The sequence below is a fragment of the Chamaea fasciata genome, unplaced genomic scaffold (assembly GCF_029207755.1).
Source record: "Chamaea fasciata isolate MVZ Bird 193981 ecotype frontalis unplaced genomic scaffold, bChaFas1.0.hap1 SCAF_216, whole genome shotgun sequence".
Taxonomy (NCBI): domain Eukaryota; kingdom Metazoa; phylum Chordata; class Aves; order Passeriformes; family Sylviidae; genus Chamaea; species Chamaea fasciata.
The window spans coordinates 35,415-59,028 of NW_027094301.1; the positions used below are offsets into that span (position 1 = coordinate 35,415).

The following is a 23,614-nucleotide window of genomic DNA, read 5'->3' on the forward strand; positions in this document are numbered from 1 at the left end:
GGGGGAAATTGGGGGGGGAAAATGGGGAGAATTCAGGGAAAATTGGGAAAAAATTCAGAAAAAAATCGGGACTTTGGGGAAATTCAGGGAAAAAAATCGGGGAAAATCCGGGAAAATTTGGGGGAAAATTGGGGAAAATTCGGGATTTTTGGGGGGGAGGGGAGGGGTCCCCCCGTCCTTGCCGCCGCCCCCCTCCCCCCCTTATCACGACGGGGCTTATCGGGGTGGGGAGGGGCGGGCGCCGCTCCTTTTGTGCCGCCCGTTAATGATTAATTAATGAGCGATTAATGAGCGATTAAAGAGGCGAGATAAGGGCGGGGAAGGACACCGGGAATTTGGGGGGCGCGGGGGGGCGGGGATTTGGGGGGGAAAAAACGGGAATTTTGGGGATAAAATTCGGGAATTTAGGGAGGAAAAATTGGGAATTTTGGGGGGGAAAAAAGAAGGAATTTTGGGGATAAAATTCGGGAATTTTGGGAGGAAAAATTGGGAATTTCGGGAGGAAAAATAGGGAATTTTGGGGGGGAAAAAGAAGGAATTTTGGGGATAAAATTCGGGAATTTCGGGAGGAAAAATTGGGAATTTCGGGAGGAAAAATAGGGAATTTTGGGGGGAAAATAAAAAGGAATTTTGGGGATAAAATTTGGGAATTTTGAAAGAAAAATTGGGAATTTTGGGGGAAAAAAGAAGGAATTTTGGGGATAAAATTTGGGAATTTTGGGAGGGAAAATTGGGAGTTTTGGGGGGGAAAAAAGAAGGAATTTTGGGGATAAAATTCGGGAATTTTGGGAGGAAAAATTGGGAATTTCGGGAGGAAAAATTGGGAATTTTGGGGGGGAAAAAAGAAGGAATTTTGGGGATAAAATTCGGGAATTTTGGGAGGAAAAATTGGGAATTTCGGGAGGAAAAATAGGGAATTTTGGGGGGGAAAAAAGAAGGAATTTTGGGGATAAAATTCGGGAATTTCGGGAGGAAAAATTGGGAATTTCGGGAGGAAAAATAGGGAATTTTGGGGGGAAAATAAAAAGAATTTTGGGGATAAAATTTGGGAATTTTGGAAAGAAAAATTGGGAATTTTGGGGGAAAAAAGAAGGAATTTTGGGGATAAAATTCGGGAATTTTGGGAGGAAAAATTGGGAATTTCGGGAGGAAAAACTGGGAGTTTTGGGGGGGAAAAAAGAAGGAATTTTGGGGATAAAATTCGGGAATTTTGGGAGGAAAAATTGGGAATTTCGGGAGGAAAAATAGGGAATTTTGGGGGGGAAAAAGAAGGAATTTTGGGGATAAAATTTGGGAATTTTGGGAGGGAAAATTGGGAATTTTTGGAGGGAAAAAAGAAGGAATTTTGGGGATAAAATTCGGGAATTTTGGGAGGAAAAATTGGGAATTTCGGGAGGAAAAATAGGGAATTTTGGGGGGGAAAAAGAAGGAATTTTGGGGATAAAATTCGGGAATTTTGGGAGGGAAAATTGGGATTTTTTTTTTTTTTTCCGGAGGGAAATTAGGAATTTCGGGAGGGAAAATTTGGGAATTTCGGCGGAAAATTCGGGATTCCAGGGGGGAATCGTGGAGGCGGTGTGGGGAACTGGGAATTTCAGGGGGAATAAAAATTGGGAATTTTGGAAGAGAAATTTTTTTTTTTTTTTTTTTCTGGAGCAGGTTTATCCAAATTTGCCAAATTGACCAAATTGACCAAACCCCCAAAATCCCCAAAATTCCCCAAATCCCCCAAAAACCGCAAAAATTCCTTCCAAAAATCGTTAAAAACCCCAAAAAAACCCCAAAATCCCCCAAAATCCGCGCGGGCGCCTCTTCCCGTCACGTGCCGCGCGCAGGCCACGCCCCCATGACCTGATTTGCATAAAGGGGCGCGGCTTTGCTCACACACTTACGTCATTAGGCGCGGTTCTAACGGCGGGATTACGTCATGGCGGTTCTCTGCGTGGGGGGCGTGGTTTAGCCAACGGGATGACGCACGCGGACGGTGTGGGCGTGGCTTCCGGGGTCAAAGGGGGCGTGGCCGGAGGGGGCGGCAAAATGGCGGCGCTGCGGGTGCTGGTGGGCGTGAAGCGCGTCATTGACTTCGCCGTCAAGGTAAAAAAAAATAAAAACGCCTCACCTGGCGGGGCTCACCTGGGCACGCCCCCCCGTCCCGGGACACGCCCCCCAATTCCCGGCGATCCCAAAAAAATCCCCCCCAAAAAAATCCCGAATTTTGGGAGGTTTGGGGGGGGGGGGGAAGGTCACGCTGGCCTCAGGGACACGCCCCCAAGTTATTGGGGCACGCCCCCAAATTTTCGGGACACGCCCTTAAATTCTCGGGACACGCCCCCAAGCCCGGGAACGTCCCAAAAAATTCCTAAAAATTCCCCAAAACATCCCCAAATTTTGGGGGGAGTTTGGCGGGTTTTGGGGTGAGGGGCGAAGGATTTGGGGGGAAATTTTGGGGAAAAAAATCGGGAATTTTGGGGGAAAATTTTTGGGAAAACGGGAATTTTGGGATTTTGGGGGGAAATTTTGGGGAAAAAAATCGGGAATTTTGGGGGAAAATTTTGGGGAATTTTGGGATTTTGGGGTAAATTTGGGGGGAAAAAATTGGGAGTTTTGGGGGAAATTTGGGGGCAAAAAATCGGGAATTTTGGGGGAAAATTTGGGGAAAAAATTGGGAATTTGGAGGAAAATTTTGGGGGAAAAAATCGGGAATTTGGGGATTTTGGGGGAAAATTTTGGGGGATTTTGGGGGAGAATTTTGGGGGATTTGGGGGGGAAAACATCGGGAATTTGGGGATTTTGGGGGAGAATTTTGGGGAATTTTGGGGGAGAATTTTGGGGGGAAATTTTGGAGAATTTTGGGGGGAATTTTGGCGATTTGGGGGAATTTCGGGGTAGAATTCGGGGAGTTCGGGGGATTCGGGGAATTCGGGGCGGATCCCAGGCGCCCTCACCTGATCCAGGCGTCTGCTCCAGGTGTGGCGCACACCTGTGCTCACCTGTCCGCCCCAAAACCCCCCCCAAAAATCAGAAAAAAAACCAAACCAAAAATTCGCCCTGAAGCCCCCAAAAGTCGGGAGTTTCTCTGGCGGCGGGCGTGCCCCCGGCGCCCTCACCTGAGGCAGGTGCGCCGGCCAGGTGCGGGTGGCGCCGGGCGGGGCCGGCGTGCAGACGCAGGGGGTGAAGCACGGCCTGAACCCGTTCTGCGAGATCGCCCTGGAGGAGGCCGTGCGGCTGCGCGAGGCCGGCGCGGCGCAGGAGGTGATCGCCGCCAGCCTGGGGACGCGGGCCAGCCAGGTGAGCGCACCTGGGCGCGCCTGAGGGTGCCTGGGCACACCTGAGGGGGCCTGGGACACACCTGGGCACACCTGGGACACACCTGGGGACACCTGGGACACACCTGGGGACACCTGAGGGTGCCTGGGCACACCTGGGGACACCTGGGGACACCTGGGGACACCTGGGACACAACTGGGCACACCTGGGCACACCTGAGTGTTCTTGGGACACACCTGGGCACAGCCGGGGGTGATGGGGATACACCTGGGGACACCTGGGGATACACCTGGGGACACTTGGGGAGAGCTGGGGCTACCTGAGTTTACCTGGGACACACCTGGGCACACCTGGGGGTGATGGGGCCACACCTGGGGCCACACCTGGGGACACTTGGGGACACCTGGGGACACCTGGGAGTGATGGGGCCACACCTGGGGACACCTGGGGACACACCTGGGCACACCTGAGTGTACCTGGGACACACCTGGGGACACCTGGGAGTGATGGGGCCACACCTGGGAGTGATGGGGCCACACCTGGGCACACCTGGGCGCACCTGGGAGTGATGGGGCCACACCTGGACACACCTGGGCACACCTGGGCACACACCTGGGCACACCTGGGCACACACCTGGGCACACCTGGGCGCACCCGGGCCGCGCCGGGGTTCCCCCCGCGCTGGCCGGGGCCGCCTTTAACCCCTCGTCCCCCAGGAGACGCTGCGCACGGCGCTGGCGGTGGGCGCCGACCGGGCGGTGCTGGCCGAGGTGGCCGAGGGCGTGGCCACCGGCCCGCGGGAGGCGGCCGCGGCGCTGGCGGCGCTGGTGGGGCGGCTGCAGCCGCACCTGGTGCTGCTGGGCAAACAGGTGAGGCCCTGGGCACCGAGGGAACACCTGTGGGCCCCACGGAACCCCATAGAGCCCCACGGAACACCTGTGGGCCCATGGATCACCTGTGGGGTCTATGGAACACCTGTGGGCCCATGGATCACCTGTGGGGCCCACGGAACACCTGTGGGCCCATGGATCACCTGTGGGGCCCATGGATCACCTGTGGGCCCATGGATCACCTGTGGGGCCCATGGATCACCTGTGGGCCCATGGATCACCTGTGGGCCCATGGATCACCTGTGGGGTCCATGGATCACCTGTGGGCCCATGGAACACCTGTGGGCCCATGGATCACCTGTGGGGCCATGGAACACCTGTGGGCCCATGGATCACCTGTGGGCCCATGGATCACCTGTGGGGCCCATGGATCACCTGTGGGGTCTATGGAACACCTGTGGGCCCATGGAACACCTGTGGGCCCATGGATCACCTGTGGGGCCATGGAACACCTGTGGGCCCATGGATCACCTGTGGGCCCATGGATCACCTGTGGGCCCATGGATCACCTGTGGGCCCATGGATCACCTGTGGGGCCCACGGAACACCTGTGGGCCCATGGATCACCTATGGGGCCCATGGATCACCTGTGGGGCCCATGGATCACCTGTGGGCCCATGGATCACCTGTGGGCCCATGGATCACCTGTGGGGCTTATAGATCACCTGTGGGGCCCATGGAACACCTGTGGGGCCCATGGATCACCTGTGGGGCCCATGGAACACCTGTGGGGCTTATAGATCACCTGTGGGGCCCATGGATCACCTGTGGGGCCCATGGATCACCTGTGGGCCCATGGATCACCTGTGGGCCCATGGATCACCTGTGGGGCCCATGGATCACCTGTGGGCCCATGGATCACCTGTGGGCCCATGGATCACCTGTGGGGCCTATGGATCCCCATCGATCCCTTATCGATCCCTTATCAATCCCTTATCGATCCCTTATCAATCCCTTATCGGTCCCTTATCGATCCCTTATCAATCCCTTATCGATCCCTTATCAATCCTTTATCGGTCCTTTATCGATCCCTTATCAATTGCTTATCGATCCCTTATCAATCCCTTATCGGTCCCTTATCGATCCCCATCGATTCCTTATCGATCCCCATCGATCCCTTATCGGTTCCTTATCATTCCCTTATCGATCCCTTATCAATCGCTTATCGATCCCTTATCAATCCCTTATCGATTTCTCCCCCCCAGGCCATCGATGACGATTGTAACCAGACCGGGCAGCTCCTGGCCGCCATGTTGGACTGGCCGCAGGTAAGCGCCGCGCTTGCGCGCGGGGCACGATGGGATATATCCCCCCGCGGGCGGCGGAGAGGGGTGAGTATATCCCATGATCCCTCGCGGTAAAAGGAGGGGGATATATCCCATGATGCTTCGCTGCTACGGGGGGATAGTTCCCGTCGTGCGCCGCGGTGCGGGGGATTGTGGGATATATTCACCCCTAAAGTCGCGGGGGGTGATGGGATATATTCCCCCCGGAGTCGCGGGGGATTGTGGGATAGGGCCACCCCAAGGGTTGTCAGGTCATACTGGGAGGGTCCCAGTTTATACTGGGAGGGTCTAGATCAAACTGGGAAAGTCCCAATCCATACTGGGAGGATGTAGGTCATACTGGGTTAGTCCCAGTCCTTACTGGGCGGCTCCCAGTCTACACTGGGTCGGTCCCAGTTTATACTGGGAGGGTTTAGATCATACTGGGAGGGTCCCAGTCCATACTGGGTCGGTCCCAGTGTACACTGGGAGGCTCCCAATCCACACTGGGACAGTTCTAGTCCATACTGGGAGGGTCTGGATCATACTGGGAGGCTCCCAGTGCACACTGGATTGATCCCAGTCCATACTGGGAGGGTCTAGATCATACTGGGATGATCCCAGTCCATACTGGGTCACTCCCAGTCCATACTGGGAGGGTGTAGATCATACTGGGCGGCTCCCAGTGCACACTGGGTCGGTCTAGATCATACTGGGTCAGTCCCAGTCCATACTGGGAGGGTCTAGATCACACTGGGATGCTCCCAGTGCACACTGGGAGGGTCTAGATCACACTGGGCGGCCCGCAGTCCCTACTGGGAGGGTCTAGATCACACTGGGTCAGTCCCAGTCCATACTGGGAGGGTCTAGATCACACTGGGCGGCCCGCAGTCCACACTGGGCGGCCCCCAGTCCCTACTGGGAGGGTCTAGATCATACTGGGCGGCTCCCAGTCCACACTGGGTCAGTCCCAGTCCACACTGGGTTGGTCCCAGTCCACACTGGGTCGGTCCCAGTCCATACTGGGAGGGTCTAGATCATACTGGGACGCTCCCAGTCCATACTGGGAGGGTCTAGATCATACTGGGTCAGTACCAGTCCACACTGGGCGGCCCCCAGTCCATACTGGGAGGGTCTAGATCATACTGGGACGATCCCAGTCCATACTGGGCGGCCCCCAGTCCATACTGGGAGGGTCTAGATCACACTGGGCGGACCCCAGTCCATACTGGGCGGCCCCCAGTCCACACTGGGAGGGTCTAGATCACACTGGGCGGCCCCCAGTCCATACTGGGAGGGTCTAGATCACACTGGGCGGCACGCAGTCCATACTGGGTGGCCCCCAGTCCATACTGGGAGGGTCTAGATCACACTGGGCGGCACGCAGTCCATACTGGGTGGCCCCCAGTCCATACTGGGAGGGTCTAGATCACACTGGGCGGCCCCCAGTCCAGACTGGGCGGCCCCCAGTCCCTACTGGGTGGGTCTAGATCACACTGGGCGGCCCCCAATACATACTGGGCGGCCCCCAGTCCATACTGGGCGGTTCCCAGTCCATACGGGGAAGGTCTAGATCATACTGGGCGGCCCCCGGTCCATACTGGGAGGGTCTAGATCATACTGGGACGATCCCAGTCCATACTGGGTTGGTCCCAGTGCACACTGGGCGGTTCCCAGTCCACACTGGGCGGCCCTCAGTCCACACTGGGCGGCCCCCAGTCCACACTGGGAGGGTCTAGATCACACTGGGCGGCCCCCAGTCCCTACTGGGAGGGTCTAGATCATACTGGGTCGGTCCCAGTCCACACTGGGTCGGTCCCAGTCCACACTGGGTCGGTCCCAGTCCATACTGGGCGGCCCCCAGTGCACACTGGGCGGCCCCCAGCGCGCGGCGCTCCCCCGGCAGGGCACCTTCGCCTCCGGGCTGCAGCTGGAGGCCGGCGCCGTGCGCGTGCAGCGGGAGGTGGACGGCGGCCTGGAGACGCTGCGGCTGCGCCTGCCCGCCGTGCTGACGGCCGACCTGCGCCTCAACGAGCCGCGCTACGCCACGCTGCCCAACATCATGGTGGGTGGGCTGCGGGGACACCCCAAAGTCCTCGGGGTTTCGGCCCGAAGGTTTCCCCGGGGGGAAAAAAGAAAAAAATTCCCACCGTAGGGGGGGGGCGTCCCGGATGGGGGAAGGGGAAATCAACGAAAAATTCGCCCCCGCAAAAAAATATTCGATAAAACACCCCGAATTGCCCAAGTAATTCCCCTCCACCCCCCCAAAAAAAAAAATTTCCACTCTAAGAAAAGAGAGTTTCCCCCGGAAAGTCTTCCGGAATTCTTCCCCAAAAATATCCAAAAAAAAAAAAATTCGAAAAAAAAAAATATACCAGAAAAATTCCTTCAAAAGTCCCGCCCAAAAAAAAATGCTCAAAAAATCTTCAAAAAATCCCCCCCAAAAAAAATCGAAAAAAAAAAATCAAAAAAAAAAAATTCCTGCCAAAAAAAAACCCCCCAAAAAATTCCCCCATAATTCCCAAAAAATTCCCCAAAAAGCCCCCAAAAATTCCCCCCAAAATCCTCCCCAAAATCCCAAAAAAGTCCCCCAAAAATTCCCCCCAAAATCCCCAAAAATCTCCACAAAAATCCCAAAAAAATCCCCCCCAAAAATCCCAAAAAAATCCCCAAAAATCTCCATAAAAATCCCAAAAATCCCCCAAAAATCCCCCCAAAATCCCCAAAAAATCCCCAAAATTCCCCAAAAAATTCCCAAAAAATCTAAAAAAATCCCCCCCAAATCCCCAAAAGATCCCCATAAATCCCCCCCAAAATCCCCAAAAAATCCCCATAAAAATCCCCAAAAAATCCCCAAAAAAATCCCCCAAAAATCCCCCAAAAATCCCAAAAAATCCCCATAAAAATCCCCAAAATCCCCCAAAATCCCCCCAAAATCCCCCAAAATCCCGGCAATCCCCCACCCCCGATGCCCTCCCCGCAGAAAGCCAAGAAGAAGCCGCTGGAGGTGATCCCCGCGGCCGAGCTGGGCGTGCCCGCCGGCGCCCCCCGGCTGAAGGTGCTGCAGGTGCAGGAGCCGCCGCCCAGGGCCGCCGGGGAGAAGGTGGACGACGTCCGGGCGCTGCTGGACAAGCTGAGGCACAGCGGCCGCATCTGAGCGCCCGGGGCCTCCCGGTTCCTCCCAGTGCCTCCCGGTTCCTCCCAGTGCCTCCCGGTTCGTCCCAGGGCCTCCCGGTTCGGCCCCGGGGCCGGCCCAGTTCGGCACCAGTAAGAACCGGTTCATCCCGGTTTGGTGCTGCTGGGTTTTGAATGGTTCCCAGTTTGTCCCGGTTCATCCCAGTTCGTCCCGGTTCATCCCAGTTCATCCCAGGGCCATCCCAGTTCATCCCAGCTCATCCCAGGGCCATCCCAGTTCATCCCAGTTCATCCCAGTGCCTCCCAGTTCATCCCAGTTCATACCAGAGCCATCCCAGTGCCTCCCAGTTCATCCCAGTTCGTCCCAGTTCATCCCAGGGCCATCCCAGTTCATCCCAGTTCATCCCAGGGCCATCCCAGTGCCTCCCAGTTCATCCCAGGGCCACCCCAGTTCATCCCAGTTCATCCCAGGGCCATCCCAGTTCATCCCAGTTCATCCCAGGGCCACCCCAGTTCATCCCAGTTCATCCCAGAGCCATCCCAGTTCATCCCAGCTCATCCCAGGGCCATCCCAGTGCCTCCCAGTTCATCCGAGTGCCTCCCAGTTCATCCCAGTTCGTCCCAGTTCATCCCAGGGCCATCCCAGTTCATCCCAGTTCATCCCAGGGCTATCCCAGTTCATCCCAGGGCCATCCCAGTTCATCCCAGTTCGTCCCAGGGCCATCCCAGTTCGTCCCAGTTCATCCCAGTTCATCCCAGGGCTATCCCAGTTCATCCCAGGGCCATCCCAGTTCATCCCAGCTCATCCCAGGGCCACCCCAGTTCATCCCAGTTCATCCCAGTTCGTCCCAGTTCATCCCAGTTCGTCCCAGTTCATCCCAGTTCATCCCAGGGCCACCCCAGTTCATCCCAGTTCATCCCAGTTCGTCCCAGTTCATCCCAGGGCCATCCCAGTTCATCCCAGTTCATTCCAGTTCAGCCCAGTTCATCCCAGGGCCATCCCAGTTCATCCCAGTTCAGCCCAGTGCTGTCATAGTGCCATACGAGTAAGAACCAGTTCATCCCAGTTTGGTGCTGCTGGGTTTTTAACGGCGCCCAGTTCGTCCCAGTGCCATCCCAGTTCATCCCAGTTCGTCCCAGTTTCTCCCAGTTCGGCCCAGTTCGGCCCGGTGCCTTCCAGCCTGGCCCAGTGCCTTCCCAGTCCATCCCAGTCCCTCCCAGTCCATCCCAGTCCCTCCCAGTCTATCCCAGTTCCATCCCAGTGCCTTCCAGTCTGGCCCAGCCCCCCCCACTCCAATAAAGGCGTGGCCAGCTAATGACGTCATCACGTACGCGCGGGGCGTGGTGTAAAGGGGCGGGGCCACGCCCTGGCCCAGTTTGACTGGTTTTTCCTCTGGGTTTTGACGGGTTTTTACTGGTTTTCCTTGGGGCGGGGGGGTCCCAGTATAAACCAGTTTGGCACTGGGGGGGGAGGGTCCCCAGTTTATCCCAGTATAACCCAGTAGCTCCCAGTTCAGCTGCTGGCGGGTCCCAGTTTGTCCCAGTACGAACCAATCCGGCGCCAGGGGGTTCCGATCCGTGCCAATGCGATCCAGCCGCTCCCGGCATGTCCCGGTCCGCTCCCAGTTTGTCCCAGTTCGTCCCAGTTCGTCCCAGTTCCTCCCAAGCTCCGAAGCGGCGGCCACGCGTTGCCCGGCAACGCTTCGCCCCGCCCACCCCGCCTTGTCAATCAGCCACCTCCACCAATCAACGCGCGAACCGCCGAGCCGGCCGCATGGGCGGGGCCTTCGCCTGACGGACAGCTTCCTCCGCCAATGGGAGGAGGCAGAGGGCGAGTGCCGACCAATCAGTGCGGCGGAGGCCCTGCAGGAGCGGGGCGGGCGGCCCCGTGCGGCCCCTCAGAGCCGGGGGCGGCGGCGGCGGCGGCGGCGGCGAAGATGGCGGCGGCGGACGGCGACGATTCGCTTTACCCCATCGCGGTGCTCATCGACGAGCTCCGCAACGAGGACGTGCAGGTAACGGCGCCGGGGTTTCGCCGCCATCTCCCCGGGCTTTTCTTCCGCCGCTTCGGCCGCGTTTTCGGGGCCAGGCCGCCATCGCTGCGCTGGCCGCGGCTGCCCGGCGCTGAGGGCCGCTATGAGACGGCCACGCTGATTGGGTGAGGAGGTTTGCTCCCCTCAGGCGCGGGCGAATGGGCGGCGGCGTTATATGTGTGGGGCAGTTGTGGGGGTCTGGGTGAGAGACGCGCTGTGATTGGCTGGCGGCTTTGTTAGGCGCGTTCTGATTGGTCCGCGCTGTTTTGAGGGCGGGGGGCGGGATCTACCCCTGCCCGCCGCAGAGCCCCCAAGCGGCCGGGCAGCGCCAGCTGAGGCAGCGCCGCTCGCCATTGGCTGCCGCCTGGGTGGGCGTGGTTCGGTGGAGCCAATTGGGACCCTCCTTTCTACTGCTGAGCCCTGAGACGCCGCTCCTGATTGGCTGCCTCGCTTTGGGGGGGCGAGGTTTCCTCCTGAGGGGAAGCAATTCCCGCCATTTTTTTTCCCCCCCACTCCTCAATTAATTTTTTTCCCAAATTTTCCCTCAAAAAAATTAAATTTCCCCCCCCCCCCCCTTTTTTTTTCCCGTTTTAATTTTTTTCTTCCCCCTCTCAGCTGCGCCTCAACAGCATCAAGAAGCTGTCGACCATCGCGCTGGCGCTGGGCGTGGAGCGAACCCGCAGCGAGCTCCTCCCTTTCCTCACCGGTACCTGCAGGGCGGGGCGGGAAATCCCAAAAAAAATCCCCAAAAAATCCCCAAAAATCCCTTCAAATTTGGGGGAAATGACCCCAAAAATCCGGGGGGGGGGGGGAGGCCCAAAATCCCAAAAGATCGGCGCCAAGTTGCCTTATTTGGGGTGGGGGAGTGGGCGTGGCTCGGCGTGGTGGGCGTGTTTTGGGGTTGATTGACAGCTGTAGGAGGGGGCCAGGTGAGTGACAGGTGTGTCACCTGTGGCAGACACCATCTACGATGAGGACGAGGTGCTGCTGGCGCTGGCGGAGCAGCTGGGCACCTTCACCGCCCTGGTGGGAGGACCCGAGTTCGTGCACTGCCTGCTGGTAGGAGCCCTGCAAACGCACCTGGGGGACCCGAAAACACACCTGAGAGCCGTGAAACGCACCTGGGGAGGCGTGAAACACACCTGGGGAGGGCGAAAACACGCCTGGGGAGGGCAGAAACACACCTGGGGAACCAAAAACGCACCTGGGAGGGCTTGAAACACACGTGGGACCTCGGAGGCGCTGTCCTGTGTCCATCTCACGTCCCACACCTTGCGTCCGTCTGTCTGTCCAGCCCTGTGTCCATCCTGTGTCCATCTGATTATGCAATGTCCATCTGACCACCCAGTGTCCATCTCTTCATCCAATGTCTCTCTGGCCATCTGGTGTTCATCTGTCCACCCCATATCCCTATGACCACTCAGTGTCCATCTGACCATCTCATGTTCCTCTGTCCACCTGGTGTCCATCTCTCCATCCTGTGTCCATCTGTCCACCTGGTGTCCATCTGTCCACCTCATGTCCCTCTGACCACTCAGTGTCCGTTTCTCCATCTCAGGTTCCTCTGACTGCCCCGTGTCCATCTCTCTGCCCCATGTCCTTCTGACCACCCAATGTCCATCTGACCACCCGGTGTCCATCTGTCCACCCCATGTCCTTCTGTCCACCCAGTGTCCCTCTGACCACCCAATGTCCCTCTGTCCACCCAGTGTCCCTCTGACCACCCCATGTCCCTCTGACCACCCAATGTCCCTCTGTCCACCCAATGTCCCTCTGACCACCCCATGTCCCTCTGACCACCCAACGTCCATCTGACCACCCAACGTCCCTCTGACCACCCCATGTCCCTCTGACCACCCCGTGTCCCTCTGACCATCCAGTGTCCCTCTGACCACCCCATGTCCCTCTGACCACCCCATGTCCCTCTGACCACCCAATGTCCCTCTGTCCACCCAATGTCCCTCTGTCCACCCAATGTCCATCTCTCCACCCAATGTCCATCTGACCACCCAATGTCCATCTGTCCACCCCATGTCCCTCTGACCACCCAATGTCCCTCTGTCCACCCAGTGTCCCTCTGACCACCCAACATCCATCTGACCACCCAACGTCCCTCTGACCACCCCATGTCCCTCTGACCACCCAATGTCCCTCTGACCACCCAATGTCCATCTGACCACCTAATGTCTATCTCTCCACCCAATGTCCCTCTGACCACCCAATGTCCATCTCTCCACCCAATGTCCATCTGACCAGCCAGTGTCCCTCTGACCACCCAACGTCCATCTGACCACCCGGTGTCCACCTCACCGCTCACCGTCCACCCGTCCCTCTGTCCGCAGCCGCCGCTGGAGAGCCTGGCCACGGTGGAGGAGACGGTGGTGCGGGACAAGGCGGTGGAGTCGCTGCGCGCCGTGTCCCACGAGCACTCGCCGCCGGACCTCGAGGGTCACTTCGTCCCTCTGGTCAAGCGCCTGGCGGGCGGCGATTGGTTCACGTCGCGCACCTCGGCCTGCGGCCTCTTCAGCGTCTGCTACCCGCGAGTGTCCAGCCCGGTCAAGGCCGAGCTGCGCCAGTGAGTGACCGCACAGGGGTCAGGAGTGGCCGCGCGGGGTCATGGGGTCAGGAGTGACCACACGGGGGTCAGGAGTGACCACAGGGTCAGCGTCTGCTACCCGCGAGTGTCCAGCCCGGTCAAGGCCGAGCTGCGCCAGTGAGTGACCGCACAGGGGTCAGGAGTGACCGCACGGGGTCAGGAGTGACCACATGGGGTCAGGAGTGACCACATGGGGGTCAGGGGGTCATGAGTGGCCACATGGGGTCATGGGGTCATGAGTGACCACATGGGGGTCATGAGTGACCACATGGGGGTCAGGGGGTCATGAGTGACCACATGGGGGGGTCATGGGGTTCACTGAGAATGGTGTGGGGTCACCGGGATGACCACGGGGTCACTGAGATGGCCACAGGGTCACCAACCCATTGCTGGGGTCATCGAGGTGACCACAGGGTCAGTGAGGTCAGTGTGGGGTCATTGAGGTCAGTGTGGGGTCACTGAGGTCACCAGGGGGTCACTGAGGTCAGTGTGAGGTCACTGAGATGACCACGGGGGTCACTGAGGTCAGTGTGGGATCACTGAGGTCACCACGGGGGTCACTGAGGTCAGTGTGGGGTCACTGAGGTGAGCACAGGGTCACCAACCCTGCCCAGGTGTCCCCAGGTTTATCCAGGTGACCCCAGGATGCGGTCAGGTGACCCCTAGGTGTGCTCAGGTGTGCTCAGGTGAGCTCCAGGTGAATCCAGGTGTACTCAGGTGACCCCTAGGTGTGCTCAGGTGTACTCAGGTGTGCTTAGGTGACCTCCAGGTGAATCCAGGTGTGCTCAGGTGACCCCTAGGTGTACTCAGGTGTGCTCAGGTGACCTCCAGGTGAATCCAGGTGTGCTCAGGTGACCCCTAGGTGTACTCAGGTGACCTTCAGGTATATCCAGGTGTGCCCAGGTGACCCTTCGGTGTGCTCAGGCGACCCTTAGACGTATCCAGGTGACCCCTAGGTGTCCCCAGGTGTGACCCCAGGTGTACCTCTCCCCCCCCCCAGGTACTTCCGGAACCTGTGCTCGGACGACACGCCCATGGTGCGGCGCGCGGCCGCCTCCAAGCTGGGCGAGTTCGCCAAGGTGCTGGAGCTGGAGCACGTCAAGAGCGAGATCATCCCCATGTTCTCCAACCTGGCCTCCGACGAGCAGGTACGGCGCACCTGGGCGCTCACCTGGGCGCTCACCTGGGCGCTCACCTGGGCGCTCACCTGGGCGCTCACCTGGGCGCTCACCTGGGCGCTCACCCGCGCAGGACTCGGTGCGGCTGCTGGCGGTGGAGGCGTGCGTGAGCATCGCGCAGCTGCTGCCGCAGGAGGAGCTGGAGGGGCTGGTGATGCCCACCCTGCGCCAGGCCGCCGAGGACAAGTCCTGGCGCGTCAGGTACATGGTGGCCGACAAGTTCACCGAGGTGAGAGCGCACCTGGGCGCACCTGGGGGACACCTGGGGGTGGTTTGAGATGGGTTTTGGGGGGAGTTGGGAGGTTTGGGGGATGTTTGGGGACACACCTGGCGCACACCTGGAGACGAACTTGGGGGCGCAGCTGGGGGCACACCTGGAGGCAAACCCAGAACACACCTGGACATGCTTAGAGGCGCACCTGGGACACACCTGGAGACACGATTGGGCACACCTGGGGCACACCTGGAGACAAGCTTGGGGATACCTGGGGGCATACCTGGGGGCACAGCTGGGGCACACCTGGAGGCAAACCCGGAACACACCTGGACACACTTAGAGACACACCTAGGTGGACACCTGGGAACACACCTGGAGATATATTTGGGCACACCTGGGGACACACCTGGAGACAAACTTGGGGATACCTGGGGGCACAGCTGGGGGCACACCTGGAGACAAACCCAGAGCAAACCTGGACACACTTAGAGACACACCTGGGGACACACCTGGGGACACACCTGGAGACACATTTGGGCACACCTGGGGCACACCTGGAGGCAAACCCAGAACATACCTGGACACAGTTAGAGGCGCACCTGGGGACACACCTGGGGTCACACCTGGGGACACACCTGGAGACACACCTGGAAACACATGTGGTGACACATTTGGGCACACCTGGGGGCACACCTGGTGACACATTTTCAACGCCCCTGGGCACGCCCTGGAGGCACACCTGCTGGCACACCTGCCGGCACGCACCTGGGCGCGCACCTGGCCTCACCTGGCCTCACCTGTCGCGCAGCTGCAGCGCGCCGTGGGCCCCGAGATCACCAAGACCGACCTGGTGGGCGCCTTCCAGAGCCTGATGAAGGACTGCGAGGCCGAGGTGCGGGCGGCCGCCTCCCACAAGGTCAAAGGTCAGCCGCACACCTGGCCGGGGTCACCTGTCCAGCCGTGGGGTCACTGACCTGTCCCTGACGTCCCCTCCCCCCCCCGTGTCCTTCTGGTGTCCCCAGAGTTCTGCGAGAACCTGTCGCCGGATTGTCGCGAGGCCGTCATCATGGGCCAGATCCTGCCCTGCATCAAGGTGAGCGCACCTGGGGGCGCCTGGACACACCTGGGGGCACCTGACACACCTGGGGACACCTGGACACACCTGGAGACACACCTGGGGACACCTGACACACCTGGGGGGTACCTGGGGGCGCACCTGGGACACACCTGGGGGCACCTGACACACCTGGGGGGTACCTGGACACACCTGGAGGCACCTGACACACCTGGGGGGTACCTGGGGGCACACCTGGAGACACACCTAGTGGCACCTGACACACCTGGGGGGTACCTGGACACACCTGGGGGCACCTGGACACACTTGGGGAGGTACCTGGGAACACCTGGGACACACCCAGGAACACCTGGAGACACTTGGGACACACCTGGGGGCACCTGACACACCTGGGACACACCTGGAAACATACCTGGGGACACCTGACACACTTGGGAGGTACCTGGGGACACACCTGGGGGATACGTGAGGCCACCCCGAAGATGCACCTGGGTTACCTGAGCCGCACCTGCGGCACACCTGAGCACAAACTGGGGGCGGTGGGCCACACCTGGGGCCAGCTGGGGCGCACCTGGCGCCCCCGCCTGAGCTCACCTGCGTTACCCGGGCAGGAGCTGGTGTCGGACGCCAACCAGCACGTGAAGTCGGCGCTGGCCTCGGTGATCATGGGGCTGTCGCCCATCCTGGGCAAGGACAACACGGTGGAGCACCTGCTGCCCCTGTTCCTGGCGCAGCTCAAGGACGAGGTGAGCGCACCTGGGCGCGCCCGGGCGGCCGCCGCCCACGGGCACCTCCTCCCGGTCCGTCCCGGTTCATCCCAGTTCATCCCAGTTCATCCCAGTTCATCCCAGTTCCTCTCAATGAGCTCCCCGTGTTTCTCTGTCTCCCCCCGGTGGCGGCTTTGAGAACTGCAGCGCCTTCCCAGTTTGTCCCAGTAACTCCCAGTCCCTCCCAGTTTGTCCCAGTTCCCTCCAAACCCCACCCAATCCCCTCCCAGTCCTCTCCCAGTTCATCCCAGTATAAACCCGTTCCCTCCCAGTTGCCCTCAATGAGCTCCCCGTGTTTCTCTGTCTCCCCCCGGTGGCGGCTTTGAGAACTGCAGCGCCCTCCCAGTCACTCCCAGTCCCCTCCCAGTATATCCCAGTACAAACCAATCCCCTCCCAGTATAAACCAGTTTATCCCAGTTCATCCCAGTTCCCCTCAATGAACTCACTCAGCGCGAGCGTCTCCCCAGCTCCCTCTGGTGGCGGCTTTGGGAACTGCAGCTCCCTCCCAAAAACTCCCAGTAACTCCCAGTTTATCCCAGTCTGTCCTGGTTTGTCCCAGTCAATTCCAATCCCCTCCCAGTTTATCCCAGTGCCTCCCAGTTTCTCCCAGTCCATCCCAGTTTATCCCAGTCCATCCCAGTCCCCTCCCAACCCTCTCCCAGTCCCTCCCAGCTCTCCCATCCAAAGCTCTAACTCCACTCCAGTGCCTCACAAACACCCGTAACTCCCTCCCAGTTTCTCCCAGTCCCTCCCAGTTTCTCCCAGTCCTTCCCAGTTTATCCCAGTCCCCTCCCAGTTTATCCCAGTCCCCTCCCAGTCCATCCCAGTCCCTCCCAATCCCCTCCCAACCCTCTCCCAGTCCCTCCCAGTTCTCCCATCCAAAGCTCTAACTCCACTCCAGTCCCTCACAAACACCCGTAACTCCCTCCCAGTCCCTCCCAGTTTGCCCCAGTCCCCTCCCAGTATATCCCAGTCCATCCCAGTAACCCCCGGCGTGTCCCAGTGCCCCGAGGTGCGGCTGAACATCATCTCCAACCTGGACTGCGTCAACGAGGTGATCGGCATCCGGCAGCTGTCGCAGTCGCTGCTGCCGGCCATCGTCGAGCTGGCCGAGGACGCCAAGTGGCGCGTCCGGCTGGCCATCATCGAGTACATGCCGCTGCTGGCCGGCCAGCTGGTGAGACTGGGAGGGACTGGGACAAACTGGGAGGGACTGGGGTAAACTGGGAGGGGACTGGGACAAACTGGGATAAACTGGGACGGACTGGGAGGGAGTTACGGGTGTTTGTGAGGGAGCGGAATGGAGTTAGAGCTCTGGATGGGAGAGCTGGGAGGGACTGGGAGAGGGTTGGGAGGGGACTGGGAGGGACTGGGATGGACTGGGAGGGACTGGGATGGACTGGGAGGGACTGGGATGGACTGGGATAAACTGGGAGTTACTGGGAGGGACTGGGATAAACTGGGAGGGACTGGGATGGACTGGGATAAACTGGGAGGGACTGGGATGGACTGGGATAAACTGGGAGGGACTGGGATGGACTGGGATAAACTGGGAGGGGACTGGGATGGACTGGGATAAAGTGGGAGGGCGCTGCAGTTCCCGAAGCCGCCACAAGGGGGAGCCGGGGAGACATTGGGAGTTCATTGAGGGGAACTGGGAGGGAACTGGTTTATACTGGGATAAACTGGGAGGGGACTGGGGAGGGATTGGGTGGGATTGGGAGAGAACTGGGACAAACTGGGAGTGACTGGGAGGACGCTGCAGTTCCCGAAGCTGCCGCCAGAGGGAGCCGGGGAGACTTTGGGGGGAACTGGGACGGAACTGGTTTATACTGGGATGGATTGGGATGAACTGGGAGGGATTTACTGGTACTGGTCCAGACTGGTTTATACTGGTTTGTACTGGCTAATACTGATTAATACCAGTTTGTATTCTTTGTAATGGGTTTGTACTGGTCTATAGTTGTTTATACTGGTTTATACTGGTCCTTACTGGTGTCTCCCTTCTCAGGGCGTGGAGTTCTTCGACGAGAAGCTGAACTCGCTCTGCATGGCCTGGCTGGTGGATCACGGTACTGGTTTATACTGGTTTATACTGGGAGGGGAGCTGGGAGGGTTACCGGGCGCCAGGGCTGGGTTCGTACTGGTTTATACTGGTTTATACTGGGAGGGGAGCTGGGAGGGTTACTGGGTGCCAGGGCTGGGTTCGTACTGGTTTATACTGGTTTATACTGGGAGGGGAGCTGGGAGGGTTACCGGGCGCCAGGGCTGGGTTCGTACTGGTTTATACTGGTTTATACTGGGAGGGGAGCTGGGAGGGTTACCGGGCGCCAGGGCTGGGTTCATACTGGTTTATACTGGTTTGTACTGGTTCGTAGTAGTTTATCCGGGTTCGTACTGGTCCATACTGGTTTATACTGGTTATACTGGTTTCCATTAGTTTCTTTGGGTTTGTACTGGTTTATATTGGTCCATACTGGTCCATACTGGTTTATATTGGTTTATACTGGTTTCCATTAGTTTCTATGGGTTCGTACTGGTCCGTACTGGTTTATAGTGATTTATACTGGTTTTCATTAGTTTCTGTGGGTTTGTACTGGTCTATACTGGTCCATACTGGTTTATACTGGTCCATATTGGTTTATACTGGTGTTTAGTGGTTTCTATTAGTTTCTATGGGTTCGTACTGGTCCATACTGGTTTATTGTGGTCTATATTGGTTCATACTGGTTTCCATTAGTTTCTGTGGGTTTGTATTGGTCCATACTGGTCCAAACTGCTTTTTACTGGTTTATACTGGTTTATACTGGTTTCCATTAGTTTCTATGGGTTCGTACTGGTCCATACTGGTTTATACTGGTCTATATTGGTTCATACTGGTTTCCATTAGTTTCTATGGGTTTGTATTGGTCCATACTGGTCCATATTGGTTTATACTGGTTCGTACTGGTTCATGCTGGTTTCCGTTAGTTTCCGTGGGTTCCTACTGGTCCATACTGGTCCGAACTGGTTTCTCCTGGCTCACACCGGTTTCCCCCGCAGTCTACGCCATCCGGGAGGCGGCCACCAGTAACCTGCGGAAGCTGGTGGAGCGTTTCGGGCACACCTGGGCCCAGGGCACCATCGTGCCCAAGGTGTTGGCCATGGCCGCCGACCCCAATTACCTGCACCGCATGACCACGCTCTTCTGCATCAACGTGAGCGCACCTGGCCGCACCTGGGCACACCTGGGGGCACCTGGGAGGGGTCACAGGCACACCTGGGCACACCTGGGGGCACCTGGGAGGGGTCACTGACACACCTGGGGACACCTGGGAGGGGTCACAGACACAGCTGGACACACCTGGGCACACCTGGGGACACCTGGGCACACCTGAGGACACCTGGGGACACCTGGGGACACCTGGAGACACCTGGGAGGGGTCACAGACACAGCTGGGGACACCTGGGGGCACCTGGGGACACCTGGGAGGGGTCACAGACACAGCTGGGGACACCTGGCTGCAGTTGGGGACACCTGGGGGCACCTGGGGACACCTGGGGACACCTGGGGACACCTGGGAGGGGTCACAGACACAGCTTGGACACACCTGGACACACCTGGGGACACCTGGGGCACCTGGGGACACCTGGGGGCACCTGGGGACACCTGGGGGCACCTGGGAGGGGTCACAGACACACCTGGGGACACCTGGGGGCACCTGGGGACACCTGGGGGCACCTGGGAGGGGTCACAGACACACCTGGGGCACCTGGGGACACCTGGGGGCACCTGGGCACACCTGGGAGGGGTCACAGACACACCTGGGGACACCTGGGGACACCTGGGAGGGGTCACAGACACACCTGGGGACACCTGGGGACACCTGGGAGGGGTCACAGACACACCTGGGCACACCTGTCCTCCTCCAAACCCACCTGACCTTACCTGAGGCACGAGCAATGGATGCCTCCAGTCCCTGTCCTTGTCTCACCTGTAACTCACCTGTAACTCACCTGTCCCTATCTCATCCATTACACCGGTGTCACCTGTGTCTCACCTGTCCCTCACCTGCCCAGGTGTTGTCAGAGGTGTGCGGCCAGGGGGTGACCACGCAGCAGATGCTCACCTGGCACACCTGTCCCTATCACTCACACCTGGCACACCTGGCACACCTGTCCGTGTCTCACCTGTCCGTGTCTCACCTGCCCAGGTGCTGTCGGAGGTGTGCGGCCAGGAGGTGACCACGCAGCAGATGCTGCCCACGGTGCTGCGCATGGCGGCCGACGCCGTGGCCAACGTGCGCTTCAACGTGGCCAAGTCCCTGCAGCGCATCGGGCCCATCCTGGACAGCGGGTAACTGGTTTAGACTGGTTTAGACTGGTTTAGACTGGTGTAGACTGGTTAGACTGGTTAGACTGCGTTAGACTGGTTAGACTGGGTTAGACTGGTTAGACTGGGTTATACTGGTCTGGCCAAGTCCCTGCAGCGCATCGGGCCCATCCTGGACAGCGGGTAACTGGTTTATACTGGTTTAGACTGGGACATACTGGTGTATACTGGTTAGTCTGGGTTAGACTGGTTAGACTGGTTAGACTGGTCTATACTGGTCTGGCCAAGTCCCTGCAGCGCATCGGGCCCATCCTGGACAGCGGGTAACTGGTTTATACTGGTTTAGACTGGGACATACTGGTGTATACTGATTAGTCTGGGTTAGACTGGTTAGACTGGTTAGACTGGTCTATACTGGTCTGGCCAAGTCCCTGCAGCGCATCGGGCCCATCCTGGACAGCGGGTAACTGGTTTATACTGGGACATACTGGGACATACTGGTGTATACTGATTAGTCTGGGTTAGACTGGTTAGACTGGTTAGACTGGTCTATACTGGTCTGGCCAAGTCCCTGCAGCGCATCGGGCCCATCCTGGACAGCGGGTAACTGGTTTATACTGGTTTAGACTGGGACATACTGGTGTATACTGATTAGTCTGGGTTAGACTGGTTAGACTGGTTAGACTGGTCTATACTGGTCTGGCCAAGTCCCTGCAGCGCATCGGGCCCATCCTGGACAGCGGGTAACTGGTTTATACTGGTTTAGACTGGGACATACTGGTGTATACTGATTAGTCTGGGTTAGACTGGTTAGACTGGTTAGACTGGTCTATACTGGTCTGGCCAAGTCCCTGCAGCGCATCGGGCCCATCCTGGACAGCGGGTAACTGGTTATACTGGGACATACTGGGGCATACTGGTTAGACTGGGTTATACTGGTTTGGACCGGGCTATACTGGTTTGTTCCTGTCATACCTGTCATACACCTGTCGCTGTCTCACCTGTACCTCATCTGTCTGATCTCACCTGTCCATATCTCACCTGTCCCATCTCACCTGTATGACCTCACCTGATTTCACCTGTCCATGTCTCACCTGTCCCACCTGTCCTGTCTCACCTGTACCTCATCTGTCTGATCTCACCTGTTCCATCTCACCTGTCTGACCTCACCTGATTTCACCTGTCCATGTCTCATCTGTCCCACCTGTCCCGTCTCACCTGTCCATGTCTCATCTGTCCCACCTGTCCTGTCTCACCTGTCCCACCTGTCCTGTCTCACCTGTCCCACCTGTGCTGTCTCACCTGTCCCACCTGTCCTGTCTCACCTGTCCCACCTGTCCTGTCTCACCTGTCTCACCTGTCCATGTCTCACCTGTCCCACCTGTCCTGTCTCACCTGTCTCACCTGTCCATGTCTCACCTGTCTCACCTGTCCTGTCTCACCTGTCCCACCTGTCCTGTCTCACCTGTCCCACCTGTGCAGCACTCTGCAGACCGAGGTGAAGCCGGTGCTGGAGAAGCTGACACAGGACCAGGACGTCGACGTCAAATACTTCGCACAGGAGGCGCTGACAGGTGAGGGGCACACCTGGGACACACCTGGGGACACACCTGGGGACACACCTGGGGACAGCTGGGACACACCTGGGGACACACCTGGGGACACACCTGGGGACACACCTGGGGACACACCTGGGCACACCTGGGGACAGGTGGGAGGGACCAGGGACACACCTGGGCACACCTGGGGACACCTGGGACACACCTGGGGACAGCTGGGCACACCTGGGCACACCTGGGGACACCTGGGACACACCTGGGCACACCTGGGACACACCTTGGGACAGCTGGGAGCACCTGGGGACACACCTGGGACACACCTGGGGACACACCTGGGGACACACCTGGGGACACCTGGGACACACCTGGGGACACACCTGGAACACACCTGGGGACACCTGGGACACACCTGGGGACACCTGGGACACACCTGGGGACAGCTGGGCACACCTGGGGACAGCTGGGCACACCTGGGGACAGCTGGGAGCACCTGGGGACACACCTGGGCACACCTGGGGACACACCTGGGGACAGCTGGGAGCACCTGGGGACACACCTGGGCACACCTGGGGACAGGTGGGAGGGACCAGGGACACACCTGAGGGGACACCGGGCTGGGGAAAACACCTGAGGACACCTGGGGAGGGGACAAGATGGGACAGGGGACACCTGGGAAGGATCAGGGACACCTGGGCACACCTGGGGGACAACCTGGGACACTTGGGAACACCTGGGGACACCTGGGAGGGACATTGAGGGTCAGGGATCACCTGGGGGGACACCTGGGGGGGACCAGGGACACACCTGGACACACCTGGGGGGGCCTGGGGACACCTGGGGACACCTGGGGGGACACACCTGGTGCCCCCAGGTGACCCCCGTGTCCCCTCCCCCCCGCAGTGCTGGCGCTGGCCTGACCCCGCCCCTCCCCCCCATCGGGACCCGCCCCCCGCATGTGACCGGCGCTGTGACCGCCCCTCCCCCAGCCCTCTGTCACGACTCTGTTTCCCCCCTCCCCTCCCCCCCCTTTATTTCTGCCGTTCATTAATTAATTAATTAATTAACGATGGTTTCGCCGTTAATAAAAACCACAACGAGGCTCCGGAGTTAATTATTTATTAGGGGGGAGGGGCGGGGAATTGGGGGGAGGGGCCGCGTTAAGGGGGCGTCACGTGGTGCAGAAACGCGCCCCTCCCTCCCTTTAATTAATCCCCTTCCTTTTAATTAAATCCCGGCATTTTAATAATTCTCGTTTTAATTAAACAAAAAAGCGCCGTTGGCCCTTTAAGTTTAAGCCACGCCCCTTGAGGAGGAGCAGG

At 58.8% G+C, this 23,614-nt stretch overlaps 3 protein-coding genes across 4 annotated transcripts; all 3 read left to right on the forward strand.

Annotated features, from left to right (window-relative positions):
• The first annotated feature begins 1,939 nt into the window (after positions 1-1,939).
• On the forward strand, positions 1,940-8,700 carry LOC136304910 (electron transfer flavoprotein subunit beta-like). Its single transcript, XM_066208330.1, has 6 exons — positions 1,940-2,094; positions 3,130-3,288; positions 3,984-4,136; positions 5,363-5,425; positions 7,329-7,487; positions 8,406-8,700. The coding sequence occupies exons 1-6, from the start codon at positions 1,969-1,971 to the stop codon at positions 8,577-8,579; spliced, it is 834 nt and encodes a 277-aa protein (XP_066064427.1). The 5' UTR covers positions 1,940-1,968; the 3' UTR covers positions 8,580-8,700.
• Positions 8,694-9,884, forward strand: LOC136304918 (DNA-directed RNA polymerase II subunit RPB1-like; the record flags this gene model as incomplete). The annotated part of the gene is given in 2 exon segments (XM_066208337.1): positions 8,694-8,875; positions 8,877-9,884. Coding segments are annotated over 2 exon segments (1,179 nt in total), but the record flags the coding sequence as incomplete, so codon positions are not given.
• A 569-nt stretch (positions 9,885-10,453) lies between these two features.
• Positions 10,454-23,394, forward strand: PPP2R1A (protein phosphatase 2 scaffold subunit Aalpha). Of its 2 annotated transcripts, XM_066208328.1 has the most exons (15): positions 10,454-10,572; positions 11,206-11,296; positions 11,549-11,649; positions 12,933-13,165; positions 14,187-14,334; positions 14,438-14,593; positions 15,390-15,504; positions 15,604-15,674; positions 16,268-16,402; positions 17,428-17,601; positions 18,436-18,496; positions 19,467-19,621; positions 20,618-20,760; positions 22,219-22,310; positions 23,196-23,394. In XM_066208328.1, exons 1-15 carry the CDS (start codon positions 10,495-10,497, stop codon positions 23,210-23,212), a joined length of 1,770 nt encoding a protein of 589 aa, XP_066064425.1. In that variant the 5' UTR covers positions 10,454-10,494; the 3' UTR covers positions 23,213-23,394. The 2 variants fall into 2 exon arrangements, with proteins under 2 accessions (XP_066064425.1, XP_066064426.1); XM_066208329.1 differs by lacking the exons at positions 10,454-10,572; positions 11,206-11,296; positions 11,549-11,649; positions 12,933-13,165 and adding an exon at positions 13,257-13,303.
• The last annotated feature ends 220 nt before the right edge of the window (positions 23,395-23,614 follow it).

Excerpts from the sequence above, each read along its gene's own strand:
- LOC136304910 (XM_066208330.1), top strand. The coding sequence starts at position 1,969 with ATGACGCACGCGGACGGTGTGGGCGTGGCTTCCGGGGTCAAAGGGGGC. Across the intron at positions 3,289-3,983 it reads TGGGGACGCGGGCCAGCCAG|GAGACGCTGCGCACGGCGCT; the intron begins GTGAGCGCACCT and ends CTCGTCCCCCAG. Across the intron at positions 5,426-7,328 it reads CCATGTTGGACTGGCCGCAG|GGCACCTTCGCCTCCGGGCT; the intron begins GTAAGCGCCGCG and ends CTCCCCCGGCAG.
- PPP2R1A (XM_066208328.1), top strand. The coding sequence starts at position 10,495 with ATGGCGGCGGCGGACGGCGACGATTCGCTTTACCCCATCGCGGTGCTC. Across the intron at positions 14,335-14,437 it reads ACCTGGCCTCCGACGAGCAG|GACTCGGTGCGGCTGCTGGC; the intron begins GTACGGCGCACC and ends TCACCCGCGCAG. Across the intron at positions 15,505-15,603 it reads CGCCTCCCACAAGGTCAAAG|AGTTCTGCGAGAACCTGTCG; the intron begins GTCAGCCGCACA and ends TGGTGTCCCCAG.